This window comes from Filicampus tigris, chromosome 12, assembly GCF_054856515.1.
Source record: "Filicampus tigris isolate MCC_2025a chromosome 12, RoL_Ftig_1.0, whole genome shotgun sequence".
Lineage (NCBI taxonomy): Eukaryota > Metazoa > Chordata > Actinopteri > Syngnathiformes > Syngnathidae > Filicampus > Filicampus tigris.
Genome location: NC_141228.1, coordinates 5968076 through 5990575, shown reverse-complemented (window position 1 = coordinate 5990575; position 22500 = coordinate 5968076). Strand labels below are relative to the sequence as shown.

Here is a 22500-nt window from a genome sequence, read left to right as displayed (position 1 = left end):
AAAGTGTCTGAAACACCTTTAGAGACACCTTATGGTAGGGAAATTAGCATTCTCTTCCTGGGCAACAGCCCTGGTGGACATTCCTGCAGTCAGCATGTCAGTTGCATACTTTGAACCAGTCGAACGTGATATATGGTTAAGATATGGTTGCAGACAATGACAATATCGACGTCTTTGTACCAGAATAGAGGATGGTACTTACCACTCTATTTTTTTAAAATTAAAAATAGTGCTCCTCTTGCACTGACACTTAAGTTTTACATTTTCGATTAAAGAATAATAAAATAAGTCCTGTGTGAAAGCCACATGTCTAAGTTTCTATCTGCCTCAGGGACTGAGATATCAATTATTTTGTGGGTGTTTGAAATCTGGGAGAACCTCAGGTTTAAGAGGGTGATTCTATAGTCGCTCGTAGGTTTTGGTGACATTTTTAGCCAGGCGCTTTAGGCCTTAATGGGTTAAGTATGGCTCCTCCGTTTGAGTAGAAAATACAACAGAATAAAAATATTGCAGTACCTATGTTTTGTAGTTGTACTTCATAAAAACAAATATTAACATTCTTTTGTTTTAAATGTTCTGTGGAAGTTACAATGTCCCAGCATAAGCTATTTTTAGAATAGACACATGGGCTAGTCATGCTGCTAAGGACTCCTAGTTAGCACCTAACTACTCTCCTTGTCTAGCTTGCACTGTAAGAAGGCATTTTGTGCATCTACAAGGGTGAAAATGCGAGCCCTGGGCAGCTTGTATAGCACATCTTTGAGTGTGTGCATGATGTAGTGAAACCTCTTTAAAGCCTGATTCAGTGACTTGGGGTCAATGCAGATTCTCCGTTTCTCTGGCTGCCTGACGATCACCATGTTGCCAACCCACTCAGTGGGCTCCGAAACTAAGGTTAAATGGCCGTCTTTCTCATATTTGTCAAGCTGAGCCTTGACTGCCTCCCTGAGGGCCACTGGGACGTTGCGTGAGGAAGCCTGCACTGGGGCTACATCTGTGTTTAACGCAACACAATCATATGTCAGTTTTTGTTGATTATGGCGGTGCTATGTGGACAAAAGCGGTAGTATTTTGACAAACATCAAAAACATTTCCAATGCACGTCAGCGCGTAGTGTCGTGAAATCCTGAGCTCTCGCTGACCTGCAAGTTGGACTGAATTACATTTCTATTTCCAGTGGCTGTGTGAAAGATGAATAGCGATGAGGTAATTAATCTAATTTTGTTCAAACAATACTAGTCATTTTTGTTTTTGTTTTGGAGCTTCTGCCATGACACCAGTAGACGTTCGAATCGACTTCCGTCCTTATAACAAAAGGAGGAAGTGAGTATGCCGTAAAGCTATTCAGAACATTTTTTTTGTTTGTGTGTGTGTGCCAGGGTTGCTTCCATCCTCCTCAAAGTTTCTTAGTGCCAGTAAAAATGATACAGACCCCCCCAGGCCATGACAAAAGTCCCATTCAGCTACTTGTAAGTCAATGTTTCATCCAAAGAGTTGTGAAAAAAAATGTATTAAGGTCGATTTCCTGCCCAGTGCTGCTTTAACTGAAAATGAACATCCCCTAGGAGTGACTCAACTGGATCATTGATGATGTCATGGTAGGTCTGCACAAAGTGTTATCTGGTTAGTGGCTGTGAGCTGCCATGCCCTACCATAAACCTAAGTGTCACTTCTCACCTGATAACAGAGGTTTCTGCCCGCTCATTACTATATCAAATTGTAGCTTGTGTGTTTACCCCCTCACCTCACAAATATGCCTATTGAATGCATTGATTGGTCTGAATACAACACCAGTCTGGTCTGGCTTGGCTGTACCTTGGCCTCAGGAGCGAGTCTCCTCATATCTTTTATGCTCATGACATTACATGTTGCCCCTGAATCTAGCGGGCACCTCTGAGTTCCTCCATTCATTTTAATATTGGCAAACCACTTTTTTCCCCGTCCCTGAACAGCCTCGATGCTCTCTGCAGTGTATATATGTGACTCTGTTTCAAATTCAGACCTGCCCAATTCCTCAGGCACCTCGATGTCTGCTGCGTGTGGCTTGGGACCTTTTCATACACACCTTGGCAAAATTATTTGTTATCCCACAGTGGCGGCAGGTTTTTCCAAATGTGGGGCAAAGGTCGCGCCCGCGCCTGTGCTTGTTACCGCAGAATTTGCATGTTGTGTTTTCACTTGGCCCCGGGGTCTGAAATTGACTCTTGTCAAGGCATTCCTGCCACTGCCGTTTCTCATTCCACGGCACCGAACGTTTTTATAGACGGCTTATTTTTGTTCGTATGTGTTTATAAACTTATTATTTTGTTTGTGCGCAATATACACTATTAACATCTATAGGAGCATACAATAAAATAAATTTAAAAGCATTCAAGCGTGCCTGTATTTCCTTATTCTGACATCACATAACCTGTACCTCCCACCTGTTACTGGGGCATACCATTACAAAAGGGGCAGGGGGCAATATCACAATCCCTATAACAGTTAGTGGTACATGTCGTATGTGTTAGCATGGCGGTTAGCCACTTGCGATTATCGTTAGTATCTTGCTAATCACCAATTAGCATCCTCCTCTACTCATTTTATTACAGTAAAATATGATACAACATAGTAAAATAGTGTTTAACATTTCTAGGACTCTGATGGGTTTTAACCAATTTCTTTACTAAGACATTGTTAAGATAAAATAGCTTATTATATAGCACAGAGGCATAGCCTCGTAGCAAGCAGAGGCCTTGCTTACTGGCACTCAACGTGAGAGCTCATCCAATGGAAAACAGCTCCTCACATCAATATACGTGACGTGGACACATCGTTGTAAAAAGGTTACGGTAACAGGGTTGCGTGCATGTTGTGTGACACACATTCCATGAATGATAATTAGTTTGTGGAATATTATTTTTAACAAAACAAATGTTCCCACAGTTACATGAGACAGCAATGAAACGATTAATAGCAAAATGAAAAGAAATTAAATTTTCATTTAAACAGTTTTATTATTTGAGATTCAATTTGGCCATTAGGTGGGTAAGACAAGAGAAAAATTGCATTTTATGGGGTACTCCAGAATTATTTGGTATTTCTCGGCACAAGTAAATTTACTCAGAAACGGCATGTTTTAGTATTTTGTATACGGATTAATACAATTTTGATGGGAAGTAAAATTTCTTCATCTGTTGTTTGTCATTCTCCTGTCCAATGTCACTTATTTGGATGAAAACACACTACTACAACTACACTACTACTAAAAAAATGTTTTTTGTTCATCCGTGTCAGTAATGAGTAACAGGCAGCGCGATTAAAAGCTCTTCCACTAGATGGCAGAATGTACATTAAACTGTGCATCCACTTCTTGTGACGTTTTTAAGTGGTGTGCTGCAGCACAGTGATTACTGACTAAAGACATAACGTATTTCAGTACTACATAACACGCAGTTATTTTAGAGCTAACCCAAGAAAGAACGAGAGGGGGACTGTTCGTGCTGTTAGTGAACCCTTTTTACTTCTTCTAAACAATGAAATACACGGAAACAAAAAGAGGGCCCTGCGTCTTAGTGACAGAAGGACCACATATGTGTCCACGTTGTTGTTGGGCTTTTTTTGGCGGACAAGGCGAGAGCGAGAATTACCGTCGAGGCTGCCTCCAACTTCCTAAATGATCCTCGAGAACATGAAGAAGTCGAACGTTTGTCAAATGTAATCACAGGAAAAGAATGAACTCAATTTTTAATGTGATTTTTAGAGAACACTGATGCAAAACAAAAATGCCGTGACCCGGATTCGAACCGGGGTTGCTGCGGCCACAACGCAGAGTACTAACCACTATACGATCACGGCTGCACGTGAAAATGCCTCACTTTACGTTATAAGTACTTTTGGGTACTATTGTGAGCAGAACCGAAAAAAAAACACGAACACTAAGAGACAACTCCTGTCTTATTAGGGTCACGTGAATTAATTTATTGATTGAAAACAAAAGTAACTATGGATTTACCTGAAAAATATCAACATTATCAATTATATTTATATTGCTTATTTCGTTTGTAATTTCGAGGCTGTAAATAAAGCTTTATTAATTGATCGATTATTAAGCAAAAACAAACGTAACACTTGTCAAATTTGGAATTAAATTAATTAAAAAGTCACAAATAATCATCAACTTCCTTGAAAGAGCAACTTCGGAAGCAAAAAAAATGATTCTTTTTATTCAAATAAAAAATAAATGTTAGCTTCCATGGAAAAAACATCATAAATAGAAAGAAAATGTTAATATCTTGAGTAAATATTTGAAAAAAATGTTTTAAAAACTTTTTTGAAAACCCGATATATACCCTTTCAAATTCCGCGTTTTGAACTCACGGAATAAAAGTTGTCCAAGTCCACTGGTGCTCCTCTTCAACTAAATGAAAACTATTGATTCAGATCATTAAAGACAAATAAATACATTGTGAGATAAATGTGACAAAACGACGTCAAAACGTTTTCTTTTTCCTTTCTTTTCTCCGGCATGAACGCGGAAGTAGGAAATAATCCTTTCCTCGCCAGATCTTTGCCGAACTTTCACGAAAAGCACACTTTTGGTTTGAATGGTCGATTGCTCGGACAATAAGCGTGGACCTCAGGTGCCTGGCTCAAGGCTAGTCTTTAGTAGCGCACCTGTAGCCTCAGTTTGAGGTTGACTCACTTCAGGTCGATGCCGTCCTTGCGTTCCTTTCGTTCCTTGCGTTCTCTGCGCTCACGTCTCGTTCAAAGAGCTGTTTTTCGATGTAAGTGCAGTATGGACACGCTCAACTTTACATTTCATTTTGCCACTCTAAAAGTGACTTTTTATTCTCATATAAATAAATTAGTTAACCACAAAAAGTTAGGGTTTTTGTCAAAAAACTTTGCAAGAATTAATAAAATCAATACAGTATTTGGTTTAAAATGTTTTTGCCATTTGACTCTATGTAAACTACTTTTTTTGCCCAACCAATACCAAAATCATTCTTTTTTTGCAGTCTAAATAAATGTCTATGCCCCCTTGAGGCCGAAAGGCATCTGCATGAATTCGAAAAGACTGATGAGTCTTTTAGGCACATCCTGCGCGTGAACTGGCACTTGATGGCAGGGTCGCTGCCACCACTAAACTGAAAAGTCAGATGGTGCACCCCACCCCAACCCGATATAACAATTTGCGCGTGTGTAGAGGGTACGGCTGACAGGTAAATGGTTACATACTGTAAGTAGTTACCTGTTTAAAAATGTAGTTTGTAATGTAATCTAAGTGCCATAATACGAACGTAATGTAACTTGAATACATTTAATTGATTTTGGATTACTCCGATGCTAGATGTGTAGAAAAAAAATCAGTAAAACAAACAAAAACAAAAAAACTCAGTACGATGTTTAATTGTAAATATTTCATTGGTCTTTTCTGTCTTATGGCTGTTTAATACGCATGGTTTTGAAATGCTGGAGGAAGTCTGAGCACCCACAATTCAAATCCAAAGCAGAAGAATGTGAGGGAGACATACGAACCACTTGTGCACAATGCGGCAGAGATAGATAGATAGATAGATGGATGGATGGATGGATGGATGGATGGACGGACGGACGGACAAATAGACAGACAGACAGACAGAGAGACAGATAGATAGATAGATAGATAGATAGATAGATAGATAGATAGATAGATAGATAGATAGATAGATAGATAGATAGATAGATAGATAGATAGATAGATAGATGGATGGATGGATGGATGGATGGATGGATAGATAGATAGATAGATAGATGGATGGATGGATGGATGGATGGATGGATGGACGGACGGACGGACGGACGGACGGACGGACAGATAGATAGATAGATAGATAGATAGATAGATAGATAGATAGATAGATAGATAGATAGGCAGACAGACACACGGACAGACACACAGACAGACAGACAGACAAACAGATAGATAGATAGATAGATAGATAGATGGATGGATGGATGGATGGACGGACGGACGGACGGACGGACGGACGGACGGATAGATAGATAGATAGATAGATAGATAGATAGATAGATAGATAGATAGATAGATAGATAGATAGATAGATAGATAGATAGATAGATAGATAGATAGATAGATAAATTCATTTGGTGAAGGAAAGTAGATTTGGTAGCTTCCCAAAGTTTTTCCGACCTTTCCACATGACCAGTTTGTTAACTTGTGAAAGCCAATATCGAAAAGATGAATTCGCTTGTTTGTATTTTTATTCCCAGTAACAAATTTAGCAGGTGATATTGGTAATATGGCGTTGATATAGTAAGGCTGTGGGCGAATAGTGAAGTGTACTTACAAGTTGCGGGCGTAGGGCTATATAGCATGCAAGCTCTTTGCGCCCCTCCATGAATAACAAGCAGTCTGGATGATTTTGACAGTTCACACGTTTCTTTGTAAATTTTATTTAAAATAAATACGCCCTGAAGTGAATGCGATCAAAAACAGTCACCAACCATTCCCTTCGAGTCACCGCGCTGAAATCAACACGATGCAGCCAGTTCTGACCTGTCTGAGTCATTTAATTGCTGGCCAACAAAAACCTATACGTGGGATGACCACTTAACGCTGAAAAATCTTGTTTGCAGTTGGCCAACAAGTTTTGAGAGGCGAGCGGCGAGGACTCGACTATGCCGTCTCTCTCCCCATATTAAATATATTATTCTGCAAAATAATACGTAACGCCAGTACATATATTTCGTTACTCCCCGAGCCTATGCGCACGCATGACGTACGTGCTCGACGATGTTGTAATGTGTCCCTACGGACGAGATGGTATCCCTCACGGACGATGATGCCCTACATGCTCAGCGTATAGGGAGCAGCTGCCCTGCCTGATGCGCGCACCAGGTCCACCTTGTTAAAGATAGTGACCCTCGCCAGGTGGAGAAGTCCTGTATGTGCATGTTGGGATATTGATCTGGGATCGTGGCATTGTTGAGACGACGAAAAGTTCCACATACATAAGGGGGAAGCCACGTGGTATTCGAGCACCGCACATAGTGGCGAACGCTCGCGCCCAGCAGTCTCATCGATACGGAGGTCAGAACAAGGTCCCAGCCAAAACACCTTCCACCAAAAGACACCTCCACATACCCGGTGCCGTATGTACGTTTGGGCGTGCCATTAGCGGCATCCATTCGGCGGCTGTGTCCGCCCGTCATAGTGTCTACCAACTGTGCCGATAGGATGCTGCATTGTGCGCCGGTGTCAGACATCGGCCATAGATGGAATTGGTAATAACTGCTAATGAGCACCAGTCCTGGCCTGGGGTTTCCCTGGCCCCTTGACACTGCATGATTTGGAAAACTGCTTGGCCTCAGCACCAAACCTGGCACGGCAGAGATACAACCCATTATCACATTGGCAGCGGGCCATCACGGTGTTCGTAGTGTTCTGACGGTGAGACAGAGATGTCCTGGTTGGGAGTGAGCGCATGGAAAAAGTGTCGGCGATTAGCAATAAAAACACCGTCCGCCTCCACAGCAAGCGCATGGTAGTTTTTGGAGGAGAGCGGGGGGCGCTCACCTGTTTTCTGAAGTGAGTCATGATTGGTCAATACATGAGCCCTGAGCAACTGTGATGTCATTTTCAGTTGACAGAAAATGACAAAATAGCTGCCCCCTGAGTTGGACAAAAACGGGTGGATTTCACTCATTAACTCATATTCCACATGATATCAGTCAGAATGCCCCGTTTAGACTAGTGGGGCTGCATAGAACATATTGTAAAGAAAATGCCATCCCCATTAAAGGTACATGTTCCTGGTGAATGTCTCTGCCTTGTGGGTCACCACAAAACAGAGAACAAACTTGACGGCATTTTTGAAAGTCTGTCACCGATTAACGGCCCTCGTGTGGGAAGAGAAGGTTTGACCAGTCCAACTTCAACTTCAAGCTGCCTCTGGATATCCTCAGGAAGGTTTGCGCTTGCCCTACATGTTTGTTTGCTGCATGTTTGTCATCAAACAATAATGTAAATGTCAATCCAATTATCTTATCCTGCTTCTTCCCCTTCTTTGCACTGCTGGCAGCTTTGGGACCTGAGCAACTTTGATAAAGACGGACATCTGGACAGAGACGAGTTTGCCGTGATGAGTCATTTTACAGCTTTGCCAAATTCAAAAACTCACCAAGTTTTGCCTACTTTTTCATTGGACTGCATTTTATTGTCACTACATGTCACGAGGCAACAGAAATGCAGATGGAAGCTAAACAGATCCAGATTCAGATGCAGAACACTTTATTAATCCCAGAAGGGCAATTCAGTTTTACAGTCAAATCGTCCATACTACATTAGTAACAACAACAACCAAGGGAAATAAATGCATACACACATAGGTGGCACGGTGGTCGACTAGTTAGCATGTCCGCCTCACAGTCGTGGGTTCGATCCCGGCCCCGGCCTTCCGATGTGGAGTTTGCATGTTCTCCCTGTGCCTGCGTGGGTTCTCTCCGAGTACTCTGGTTTACTCCCACATTCCCAAAACATGGATGGTAGGTTGATTGGACACTCTAAATTGGCCCTAGGTGTGATTGTGAGTGCGGATGTTTGTCTCTGTGTGCCTTGCGATTGGCTGGCAACCAGTTTGGGGTGTCCCCTGCCTACTGCCCGATGATAGCTGGGATAGGCTCCAGCACGCCCGCAACCCTTGTGAGGACAAGCGGTATGGATAATGGATGGATATATATATATATATATATATATATATATATACATATATATATATATATATATATATATATATATATATATATATATATATATATATATTAGGGCTGTCAAAGTTAAAGCGTTAACTATGGAGATTAATTTAAATTTTAGAATGCATTACAACAAATCAACTCTGTTAACTCAGTTTTATTATATTGTGCATGTGAAGTGTAGGTATTGTTGTTGTTCAGTCGGGTTGCCTTCCTCACATTCCACACTAGAGATTAGTATTGGCTTCTGATAATCTGCACATCAAGTAAATATGATGCGACATGGTATCCAGAAAAAAAATGAATGATCCAGCTAACATACAAAAAGAAACTGATAAGCATTCAGTACTATCTCATACTCATGTTGTCACACCCCACATGTAGAAGGACTCTGGGTGAGCACAAGTAGCTCATTTGCATGAGAAAGTCCATCCAAAACAGACCGTGGTGAGCAGGGCTGTTGTTGTAACGCTTTAATTATCCATCATCGGGACAGCATTGGCTAATGTGGGTAAAATGTTAGGCTTGTGGTGCCGCTCATTGTCCTTGGTTACACATGTGTGAAACCTCAGGCCCACTTCCTCCGCCTCCTCCTCCATCATTTAGTGTAGTTTCACTTCTGCGCTCTTTATGGAGATTAGTGATAAGAACAAGTTCACACGGCAGTGAAGGAAGGCGGTGCCTAAACTGGGACTTGTGCTACTAGAACTTGCTCTTGTGTTGTGCTGTCAGTTCTTTAACACAATTTCCGCTTTATGGTATCTACTCCATTATTACAGAATAAAGTGATGCAATATAAAATACCTGGGTGGCCACTAAACCACAACTGCTGACTCACTTTCTCAACATTTTTAACATTTGATGATACACTGCTAGAAATGACAACAATCAACAGCCATGCTAATAATGTTAGCGTTGCTCGTACTGTACGTCACCGTATTGGTTTCATAGTCCCCAAGTTCCATCTATTAACATTCTCTCCTTACCGTGGACAATAAGACCTTCATTCTCCTCCTTATTGGTTGTTAACATGTCTCGGTCTCCAATAAAGAAAACATATATGTTATTATAAACATTAAAGACTCAAAATGAAGCTTTTTAAGACAACTTTTATGACGTTAATACATTTTTATAACCATTTTAAGAGTCTCCATTAAAGCTAATATACCTTTTTATAGACATCTTTTTTTTATGTCTCCAATGAAGCCAACATACAGGCTATAAAGTCATGAAGTTAACATTCTTGTTCTAAATATTATTAGTCTCCAATGACGTGAACATGATCGACAATTCTTTAAAGATAACATACAGGTTTTAACACTAGTTGCCAATGAAGTTAACATTCAAGTTTCTATAGACAAGGTAGCCAACATACAGCTTTGTATAGACAATTATATAAAATTATTCATTTGTAGTTCTTTTTGTTAGTTTTCTGCATTAAACACTACTATGTCCTTGGCTTTGATGTGCTGTGAGACTCCTTTGATTAAACAATAAAAACGTAGCGACCAACTTAGCGACAGTTTGTCATCGCCATACTCAGAGTCTTCAAGACAACCCCTTTGGGCCGGTGACATCACACACACACTGTGTCTAACTAGGCGGGGCGGCCACTGTAGGGCTGCCACAAACGATTATTATGCTAGTCGGCTAATCACCAACAGTACTCGCGATTAGTCGACTCATCGGTAAATCGCGGCATTTCACGACAGCAAGCAGCTGCTCTTCAACAGTAGCCTACAGCTAGAATTCTTTAAGGGATGTACAAGTTAATAATAAAGACAATTAAGACGATTGTATAACTTATTTTAAAGCTTGTACATATATTTGCAGCTTGTACCTGTATTCCTGACATGTTTATAGATGAGGTAGCAACTTAAATTGAATGCGTGGCCTTAAAATTTTTTTCTGTAAATATTTAGTACATGGGCGGTCGACTGGTTAGCACATCCGCCTCACAGTTCAGAGGTCGTGGGTTCGATCCCGGCCCAGCCTCCCTGAGTGGAGTTTGTATGTTCTTCCCATCGGGGTGTCCCCTGCCTACTGCCCGAAGACAGCTGGGATAGGCTCCAGCATGCCCCGCGACCCTTGTGAGGATAAGCGGTATCGATAATGGATGGATGTTTAGTACATTTTAAAATGGAACCAAAAACTATACGCTATGCCAAGTTGCACTAACACGATGAAACTACCTATAAATACAAAAATAAATACTTGTAAACATATTTCACTCTTCTTGGGCACCAATCAGATTTTTTAAAAATGTAAAATTAGGGAAAGCAGCAGATGTTGCTTAGGCCCTAATAAATGATTTCTTAGTCATTGTGTGCCGTCCATCAACCTAAGTCGCAGAGATAATGTGGCGTAATGTGTGGCACTGTGTGAATGGATGATTAGAAAAAAAATACACACAAAAAAATTAGGATAAAAGATGCATGGTGGTCATTCTAAAATTAAAATTAAAACGTGTGTCACATTACTCTCGTTGCACAATTACACAAATGTGTTTGTTGCCTTTCATTTTCTATGTAATGCTTTATAGGGGTGGTCAAGTAAAAACATTTCCTTCCATAATATGTTCTATGCAGCCCCAGTAGTTTAAACACAGAATTCTGATTATTATTTAGTTTGTGGAATATGAATGAAGCAGCAAAACCCACTCATTTTTCCACCAGTCACTTTTGCTCAGGGCTCAGGTAAACGACCAGTCACGGCTTACCTGTTTTTTGAGTCGTGTAGCCACCGTGATCTAATTTTCAGTCGACAGTAAGTGACAAAATGGCCGCTCCGAAATTGATAAAAGCAGGTGTATTTTACTTTTTAATTAATATTCCACAAACGCAATATTAATCAGAATGCTGTGTCTAGACTAGTGGGGGAGCATAGAACATATCACCATAAAGTCCATTTTTTTTACTTGACCTCCCTTTAAATGACTGGCATATGTTTTGTGAGGACACTTTGGGTTACGTTGAAGTTGTGTGCTTTGCTGGCAGACCCACCCTAACTTGCTTCCTCTCTCCTGTGAGTGTGCATGTGTATATGTGCATTTATATGAATAGTTTAGAAGCACAGACATTGTTTTCTGTTGTTGTTGTGTTTGTAACCTTTTACATAGCATACACACACACACACACACACACACCCCCCCACACACACACACACACTTGCATGCACACGCGCACACAGGAGCAGCAGGTGTATCAGGTTGATGATTGGGGTCCCTTTTCATGTCAGCAGGTTGAGCGGCTTTAATTTGTGTGAACAAAAAAAAAAAAAAGGAAAATAAATAAAAACATCCAAATGAATTGCCGTTGGTGTAGCAACTCATTTGCAAAACAGGGTGGAGTGCATGACTGTGGTTTCTCACATGTGAGTGTGTGGTTGATTTCTTCAAGAGGAAAAAACTGATTGTCAGCCGAATAGGTTTGAGTGTGTGTGAGTGAGAGAGTGAGTGAGGGGGCGAGTGAGTGAGTGTGAACCAGTGGCCCGACTGGAGCCTCACATGCACTGTGACCGTAGTGTGTTTTTTAACACTTTGAAGAGCCAAGGGGTGCTCGCATTTCCCACGATGCAACTTCGGTAAAAGAAGCTTCACGTTGCATATCATTCAGCAGCTGTAATGGTAATGACCGCGTCAAGCCTCATTTGCATCTACTTCATCTTTATTGCCAAAGTCTATCTTAAAGGGGAAATCAACCCAAACATTTTTTTTTCAAGAATATGTTCTTAGCAGGCCCACGGCATTCTGATTAATACTGCGTTTGTGGAATATAAATTAATCAGCAAAATCCACCCGTTTTTAGCCATCTCGGGGGGCGGCCATTTTGTCGCTTCTGTCCACTGAAAATGACATCACAACTACCACCAGGTAACGGCCAATGACGGCTCACCAGCTTCTGAAAACAGGTGAGCTGTGATTGGTCGTTACCTGAGCCCTGAGCAGTAGTGATGTCATTTTCAGTCGACAGAAATGGCAAAATGGCCGCCCCAGAGATGGCTGAAAATGGGTGGATTAACTATCATTTCACAAACGCAATATTTATCAGAATGCTTTGTTTCAACTAGTGGGCTTGCATAGAACATATTGAAAAAAATCTGTTTGGGTTGATTTCAACTTTAAGAGAGACTTTGGCAATAAAGATGAAGTAGATGCAATTGCACACATTATTTTGTGCCCAAAGCCCTTTCAAAAGCAAATGATTTGTCAAACAAGCTATTTTCCTTCGCTTGTGAGTTCAAAATGACTCATTGTTTTGTGCACATGTAATAATATATAGCCATTTTACATCTATATGGTTTCATGGTCATAACTTCCTTGTGAGGGAAATCAAATTATAATGGCCTGTGTCTGTCATGGTTTCGGGATGCAGGACCCAAATGCAGGGAGGTAGGAGAAGCAGGGGGTACTGAAGAAAATATTTATTAACAAAATCGAGGACAAACAAATCTTGAAAAGGCCAAAACTTAAAGTAGCAAAGAAACACTAAGAAACAAAACATAGCACTGGGGGAAACAAAACCACCTGACAGCGACAATGATCCGACAAGGACAGAACAAAAAATAGGAACTTAAATATAAGCGAGACAACGAGAAACACCTGGAAAAGGCACACAAGGTATGAGGGAGCTGATTGGCCAACACTGGGGTGTGGAATGCAGACAGGTGGACACAATAATCACTGACGAGACTTACACAGAAATACTGAGAAAACAAAACTAAAATCGCCCAAACAAAACAATGTCAAAAATTAGGTTGACACCCTTGAGGCGACCACACAGCAGCCAAATAAAACATTTTCTTATATATATATTTTCTATGCACCCCCATTGGTGTAAACCTAAACCTCACTTCCTGTCCCTTCAAATGTGGTGCCAAGCTGTGGCGACGGCCTGGAATTGTACCTCACTGGTGAGCGCTCTGGCGTGTTGGTAGCAAGGCGTCGCAAGAACACAACGCGACTGGTTACACATACAATATCTGCCGTCAATACTGGAGGAATGTTCATCTGCACCCTATTCCACGCCTCCCCGTCGCAAAACGTACCTGACGAATATATTCATCAGTGGCAAAAAGAAAAACAAAAAAAAATTGTCAAAATTGTCTGTTTCCAACCAAAATGGCAGACTGCATGTGTCTTTTCAGGCATGGCTTCAGAAGACTTTTTTTTTTTTGTCTCTATTCATGATAGACAGATAAGGCAGACAGGTAAATCGGCTTCGGGGCTAAATTTGTTGGTTTCAGTCTCTTGTTTCATTGTTATTCATCAAACTCTATATGCGTGGTTCAAATTTAGTAGCAATTAGGCCAAAGGTAATACCAAAATTGCAGAATTACCAAAATGCAAATGTGTCATTTTGGTTATGGGTCCTTGAGAACCTTTTGTGGGTCTACTCATGATACACACGTTTGCTAAGTCAAAATGATTTATGGGGTTGGATTTTTAAATGATTAAAAGAAATGATTCAAAGTTATTTCTACAGTTAGGTGTTTAATGGCATGAGTCATCGACTTTCACCACTATTCTCTGACCAACCACAATGACAAAAAAGGAAATATTTATTATATCACCGTGTCTAGTATATGTGGTGCACAATTGTTAGCAGTGGGACAAAATGCCTTGTTGTCTTTGTTGGCAACAAAGATGGGTAAAATGAGCCTAAAATTGCAACTTCAAACCAAAATGGTAGACTTCTCTTCGGGCGTGGCTTTTTGAGACTTCTTGGTGGCTCTACTCATGATCGGTGTGTTGACCAAACTTCATATTGCTGTCTGTGACGGGCTTTGAGGGCTGAGTTGTTCAGGGTGCAACTGCTTATGCATTGAATATGATATCCGAATAGCGGAATGGCAGTTGATGAGGATGATTTTTTTTTAAATGCCTTTCAAGTAAAAATGTTGCAGTTTGCATCTGATAACATTAATTATCATATGATCTTTTGTCAACAACACCAGAGTGCTGATGTGGCCACAAACCAAACCAGCTCTTCAACCAGGAAACCGTTGAGCGCGGTCGCGCTGGTTTTTGGGGTTTTTCGTTGTTTGTCTTCCGTTCCTTCTGCTTCCGAGCAGATGTTCCACTCTTTGATTCTGCACAACATAAGCATGCATCCAAATGCACACAAAGAATAGTTTTGACGCCAAAAGTTGAATGTTTTCTGGCTCTTAACAATGTCCTTATCTAAATCCCACCAAATTTTGGGAGAATTTGTGAGTTTTGAACTGAAGTGTAACCGAACGGTGACCACTCTATATCTACAATCAGAAGACACCAGTGAACATGTCCGGCTTGATTGACCCCCGCCAAGCCATTCAAACCTTTGCATCGGAAGGTGATAAAGTTTAGGTTACGGGCCTGCATGGAGTTTATCTTTGAGAAAAGCTTACGTGCAGGATCAACGAGGTTGCCTCTGGGCTGGCAGCTGGCGCAAGAGTGCACTATGTGTGCTAATTTGGCTAAGTGTAATAAGTGCACATAAGTGCAATACAGTACTATTAAAATTTATTTTTGTACTCATACAAGTGATTGGAAAAATGCATTATTGGTTTATAAAAAGTATCGTGTGTGAACCTTTTGATTTGTTGCCTATTTGTTAAGATTGATGAAATGCATAAATATGCTGTTTGTCACTGTTCAAAAAAAATGAGTTGAGCATCTCATTTAGAGTTAGAGAGCGGGGCCTATATTTGATGGTTTGCCCCGGGCCCTATGAGTAGGTCAAGGCCACCCTGGTGGAAGGTATAAAAAAGGATTTAAGGTGTGTCCCAATACTGTACTTTTTCCCTGGCTGTATGCTTCCCAGCCAATAGATGGCGTTCTTTTCCCATCATTCCTACACTAAAGTACACACCAGTTCACTGCTCTCCCCCTCAAGGAGGTTGCCACCTTGTTTCTTCACAACAGCTGACCAAAATATGCTTTGCCTATTTAAAAATTGAGTATTTCACAGGAATTCTAAAAGAAGGGAATCATTCACTGGTGTTGAAAAAGTCAAATGAAAACAGTTTCGCTCGAGTATACAAACTAATGGTAGAAACACAGCTTCTGTTTGTTCTGTTAATAGTTTAATTATGTACATTAAAATATTACTATTTACATTTTCCTTTTGTATATACAGTTGTATGTTGTCTGTCCAGGTAGGGGCGCCGTCACACCGCGCGGAAAGCAGTTTTGCAACAAAACCTTGTCGTCTTCTTGAAGTTTTTTTCTTGACATCTTTGCGTCCACGCCTGTACACACGTGCCAGACATGACGTTGGTGGAGTACCAGCTCCCTCCGACATCACATGCTGCTGACTTGTCATTTATTACACTTTTTAATTCAGGGCAACACGCGGTTAAATAAAAAAATAAAAAACATATTCATTCTGCCGTCCGCCGGAGCAGCGCATGCATCACATGTGTCTCTTCATGTGCAGCGCCAGGTGGTCGGAGCGCGAGAAGGCGCGCTCGCACAGGTGGCACTGGAAGGGCCTGTGTCCGGTGTGTTTGCGAAAGTGCCGCGTCAGCTCATCAGAGCGGGCAAACTTCCAGCCGCATCCTTCCCACGTGCAGTGGTAGGGCTTCTCTCCTAGAAAAGACAACAGACGGGTGAGAGATGTTACCCGGGTGGGTGACGGCGGTGTGAAGGGGGCGTGGCGACCGGCTGGCTTACCAGTATGCGTCCGAAGGTGCGCCTTGAGGTGCGAGCTCTTGGTGTAGGTCTTGCCGCATCCGGTGTAGCTGCACGTGTGGGTGGCGGTGCGCTTGCGTGGCCAGGTGCGCCGCCCTCTCCTAGGCTTGCTGTCCATCAAGTCCAGCGGCGATGAGGGCGGCGTAAGCAGCACGCGCTGCCTGACGCCGCACTGCTGCTGCTGCGGCCGCTCGTACAAGGCGGGGAAGTGGCAATGCGCCCCGGAGGAAAACTGAAACTGAAGGTGGTGATGGTGGTGGTGCTGGTGGTGGTTGAAGCTCTGCGGGAAGTTTGCGATGTCGTTGGGGCTGAGGGGAGGCGTCAGGTTTCCGGCGCCTTGTGGGGGCGAGCTAGCCAGACGTGGTTGCGGGTGCGAGTGGACACATGACGTCATGCTGCCCTCCTGCTTCACCTTGCTGAAGGTCTGTGGCACGTCGCCCACCTGGGGCCCGTAGGAGTCAGGCTCCTGCTTGATGCACGGGTGCTCCGGGAAAGAACCTGGGAAGGAAGGTCCCAAGTTCAGAGTAGGTCCCGTTGAGTCCTGGAGAGCTGATGAGCTGATGAAGAAGCCGCCCTGGATGCCGGAGCCCGAATCTCCGAACTGGAAGCTGTTGACGTCCGTGTCACACTGCAGCAGCTCGGCCATCAGGCTGCTGTATGGCGGCGGAGGGTGAGGCGGCTGAGTGGGGGTGGCCAGGTTCGGCAGGGACGCGTAGTCCTGCTGGTGGTACCCTGGAGCCCGCCCGTCGAGAGTCCGGTAAGAGTTGGCCGCAGCAGCCTCGCGGGCCGCCGTGGTGTCTGCGCTCATGACACTGTGGGCCAGGATAAAGTCCAAGTCCAGGAAGGTGTCCAGGTCCTCATCGTCCTTTCGGGGTCCCCTCCAGACCTGGAGAACAACAGTGGAAGTGTCAACATCCACATCCTCTTTGTTATCCGCTTGGGCTTTTTAGTGCTAGGTGAGCTGGAGCCTAACCCAGATGATTTGGGGTGAGAGGCGCGGTGCAACCTCGACTGGTCGCTAGCCAATCACAGGGCACATACAGGCAACCAATGGACTGGTCACCAGTCAATACCAGGACACATACAGAAAACAACAATTTACACCTGTGGACAATTCAGTCTTAACAGGTTTTTGCAGAAGGAAGTCGGAGTACCCAGATGTCAATTCTCAATTTAGCTTCACATGGACATTTTAATGTTCAGTGAATCTAGCATTTAACAGGAAAAAAATCTACAGGGAAACATACAAACTCCACACAGGACTGTTTCAAACATCGAAATTCAACGTTGAGGCAGACGTGCTGACCACTTTTCCCACCTTGCTGCTCAAGATACACAAATCATGCAAAAAAAAAAAAAAAAATGTAAACACACTTCAACATGAAACAATGTGACTTACCTCTTCCTTTTGCATGGAAAATGTGGAGAATGATGGTAAAATGGTTCCGCTCGAGGCCATCTTGCTTTGTTTATTCAATCCGAACTCGTCAAAGTTTGTCGAATGCGAGCGAGTCCGCGGTGGCGACACTCGGCGCCGGCCGCTGTGCTGAGGTTTCCCGGTGTCAGGTGGCGGTGCCGCTTCCCCGGGGGAGGCGGAGGGAGCGAGAGGAGCAGGGCTGGAATGTGAGCAACTCTTCGCTTGGGCTGCTTTTAAACTCCTCCGGGGCACAGACACGACCCAGCCCTGCACGCACCCACTCCGCCCCCGGCCTCCCCCACCTCCTGCACCGCCTCCACACCAACACTCGCCTGAGCTGCACAAGTTCAAAGCGAAAGTTGTCAAAACAGACAGTCAGAAACTGGAGAAGATTATTTTGAACCGTCTTGAATGTGAAAATGTAATTTTCGCCGCATATTAAGAACTTATTATTTATAGTTAATGCAAATCTGTACTGACACGATGTTTTTGTCTTTTTCTTTAATTTATATTTATTATAGTACTACTTCATCCATTTATTATTGTGCATTCCCTGGCACTGCTACACGCATTTGTACTAGTACTGCATTCTCAGGTATTGCTATACACACTGTTTGTGGAACATGCACTTGTACTGGTATGCAGGGACATTGGGGGGGGGGGGGGGGGGGGTGTATTGTGCCCACCCACGGACACACTCTACCCAACCGAAGAAAACTGGATGTAGAAATAAAATATCAAACTCAAATCAACTTGTTTTTGTTTAGCCCAAATGACAACAACAGTTATCTCAATTAAGGGGAAAACAAAACATGTTTTAAGATGCAGTAGCCCTACGCTGAATTTCAACCTGCTTGAGCATTGTAGCACTTTTTTGGTACATGGAACGTTATTTATACTAGTACTGGTCTTGGTATATACCTTGGTACTTGTAATGCACTAGTACATTCAACGGTACAGGTACATGCACTTGTGCTAGTTTACACTGCTTCTGGGGAAGGCAATGGTACAGCTATATACTGGTACTGGTATATGCACCAGTATATATTTTGTATAATGGTACTGGTACATCTCCTGGTACCGGTATATATACTGCTACTGGTGCATTTTTAAGTAGTCATCTATGCACTGGTACTCATACTCACACTTGTACTGCATACACTGTTTCTGGTACATGTACAAGTACTGGTAAATGTACTTGTATTTATTGGTACATGAACCTGTACTGATAGGACTGTTGCATGCACTTATAATGGCGTGTCCTCTGGTCTTGCACTGGTACATGTTCTGGTACTGGTATTTATACACACACACTGATACTTGTACTGGTATATAAACGGATTTTGGTATATGTACTGAACTCTGTGCGTGATTTGCCGGCCTGATGCAAAAGAATATAAATGTCTTATGTACTTACTTTCTTGACATTTCTCCAAATGTCAAACACGTTGTGCCCACTGATCTCGATCCACAGACGCACCCACACAAGTAGGTGTGTCGTCTCGTGTTGTATTGTCAGGTTGCGTTGCGGCGTACACCATGTACTGCTGCAAGTAAGCACAGATTAAGGAAAGACACTAATTACAGGATCTGGATCCTTTGAGTGTGCCGTGGCAACGGCAGCGGCCATGGCCGTGCAACCGGAGGAACGGCAGGCATGCGTCAGAGGGTAAAGCAGGTCGTCGTATGAACCAGACACTGGGATCCACTCCAATCCAACCTTGGGCCCTTCAGGCTATTTGACTCATTACGTTAACGTGTGTGCTCTTTGTTTTCCAGCTTGCTACATGATCTCTGCCAAATACCGTTTGTAGCGGGTACATGACCTGATAGTGCTTTTAGCACTAGCACTGGTACATGCCATGTATTGGTACATTTATACTGGTGCAAACACAGGCATTTGGGTACTAGTTCATGTACTAGTAGTGCTACATGCACTTGTACCAGTACATGCACTGGTCTTGGTACATCCACAATTTCGCCGACATGCGACGGCCGCGATCCGGGTGGCGACTCTGGCCTTGGAGAAAGCTCTTCCCTGTGCAGTTAGGTGACAAAAACAGCAACGGATAACACTGATAAAATTGACATTGGCCATACAGATTCATGATGTACGGCGTACATGTTTGAAAAGGTGTTCCCATATGTTAATGGTGCACTAGTACTGCATGAGGGTACAAGTATTGGTTCCATTTCATGTATTGGTGTTGGTACTGGTATATGCACTGGTACTGCTGAATGTAGTTTTGCCAGTACATACACTGGCACTTATTACTGGTACGTGTCCTGGTAATGGTAAATGCACTGGTACTTGTACAGGTACTGCTGAGTGTAGTGGTACTGTACTGGAGTTTGATATACTGTATCACAGGTAAATCTATATGGACTTGTACCAGTACACTAGTCCTTGAACTGGTGCACTGGTACTGCATAGTAGTACAGGTTCTGATACTGGTACCAACACTGGTACTTGGTTACTGGTTCATGTACTGGTACGTCACTGGTATTAGTGCATTCTCTTGTGCCAATACATGGTCCTGGTACATCCACTGGTACTGGTACCGGAAACTCACATTGGTACATTTACTGTTACTACTAAAGGTACTGCGATACTGGACCATCCATTACAATCATTTTAAAATAATTTATTACATTTCATGGAAGGAAGTTTTGGTCTTTTGTGTTCCATGTGGACTGGCATGAATGGATTTTTGCACGTTCATGTTTGTCCCGTTTGTCAGCAGCCTCTGTCGCCACAACTCGTTGTGCCAAATCAGGCCAAGGGAGTGGCTAATCGCTAATTGCTAACGGCTGACAAAGGCCACGTCACCGACAACATCAAAGCTGTGTTCGTCACAAGGAAATCTGTTACGCTCGCATTCCGGCGACCGATCGTGTCACTGAACGTGGTGACGGGGTTACCACAACAAGCAATGTTGCCATGACAACCAGTAGTCACCCTTATAGTTCTGCCATTTGACCAGTTTTCATCATGTTTATAATGTCTGCTTTTTATGTTTTTACAAATGTCTATTTTTAATGTTGGTCTTTAGTAATGTTGTTTTAAATCATGTATGTTCTTTTAATTATTTATTAAATTCTTTAATTAAATATTTTATTTCATTGTTTATCAATCTCAACTTAAATGTCTGGTTTACAAAATGTTGTTTTTAATAATATCCATTTTCAATAATATCTGCCGCTTAGGTTTTTAATGTCTCTTTGTCTAATGTGTAATAAAGTCCCCAACAAAAATGTCTTTTTTTGTGTTGTTTTTAATCATGCCATGTTTTTATCACGTTTATTTCAGTAAATAAATTGATTAATTTGATGTTAAAATGATGCCCGTTTCTAAATTGAAGAAATTGAAAATGGACTGTTAAAAAAAAATCAATGTCTAATTAAAATTTTTGTTTTTATTGTTGTTTGTCAATTTCTATTTCAATATCCTGGTTTGATCATGTTTTAAGCCATGTCTGTTTTTAATGTCTATTTAATATGTTCTGTTTTTCACAAGGTAGTTTTGATGTTAATTTTCATTAATACCTGTTTTAATTGTCCATTTTAATGATGTTTTTTGTAATGTTCATTTTTAATGTCTGTATTTAATAATGGCTTTTTAAACTAATGCTGCTTTTGATCTTGTTAATTCTAATTATGTCTGTTTTGAAAGTCAATTTTCATCATGTTTTTAAAAATGTATTTTAATTGTTTGCTTTTAATGTCCTTTTCTTAACGTCTACTTTATACAAACTTTATACGGATTCGAACCCACAACCTGTGAGGCGGACGTGCTAATGTCTGTATTTAATGATTTCTATTTAAAGTAACGTTTATTTTTAATGCTTATTTGTTTATAATTTTCATTTTTTGTTAACAATGATTTTTTTTCTATTAATAATGTCATTCCAGGAAGGACCGGTTCTCTGGAGTCTCCTGTTGTTTTAAACAAAAAGTAACACAACTATGCTCATTATGTCATCAAACCATAAATAGCTTGTTCCAGAGTCATACGATCATAAAATCTTTAGGAACTTTACGGGACAAGGTTTAAGTCACATTTCAATATTCTTCATGGTCAGGTGTAAACAAAACAAACAAAAACAAAAAGATAGAATGGATTAAGTACTGTATGGTGACGTGGCGATGCTCAATTTGTACTGATTTCAATTCGCCAATACCCAAGTGCCTTCGCTTACACACGATTTACTGTACGTACTTCCACTGGAACTGCTACGTGTACTGTATTGTACTTTTACTGATACATGCCCAGTAAGTGGTAATGAATTGGTACACTTATTGGTACTGGTATGTGCATTGGTACTGGCACTGCCACTTGTACTGCTCGATCCAATGGTACTGTAACATGCACTCAAACTGGCTCTGGTATTGGTATATACACTGCACTTATGTTGTACATGTACTGGACATATACATGCACTGGTAGTGGTAATTGATTTAACCTGTACTGCTTCTGGTATATGCACAGGAAATGGTAGCAATCCATCTACTTGTACAGGTACAGGAACACATACTTACAGTATACTGATATATCCACGAGTAGAGGTAGTGCTACATGTACTGCTACTTTCAATTGTACTGTTAAATGGCAGAGCTGGGCATACCACCTATGTGACAAACCGGTCCACCTATTCGCCTATGACGGACGCCCATT

The 22500-nt window shown here is 42.0% G+C and overlaps 1 protein-coding gene and 1 non-coding gene across 2 annotated transcripts; both read right to left on the bottom strand.

Moving 5' to 3' along the window:
* Positions 1-3765: 3765 nt before the first annotated feature.
* Positions 3766-3837, bottom strand: trnah-gug (transfer RNA histidin (anticodon GUG)). Its single transcript has one exon. It is a non-coding gene; the product is annotated as a tRNA-His (tRNA).
* An 11942-nt stretch (positions 3838-15779) lies between these two features.
* On the bottom strand, positions 15780-18150 carry LOC147138154 (Krueppel-like factor 4). Its single transcript, XM_086047277.1, has 3 exons — positions 17808-18150; positions 16391-17294; positions 15780-16306 (listed from the first exon to the last, which is right to left on the bottom strand). Exons 1-3 carry the CDS (start codon positions 17865-17867, stop codon positions 16131-16133), a joined length of 1140 nt encoding a protein of 379 aa, XP_085903403.1. The 5' UTR covers positions 17868-18150; the 3' UTR covers positions 15780-16130.
* Positions 18151-22500: the final 4350 nt, after the last annotated feature.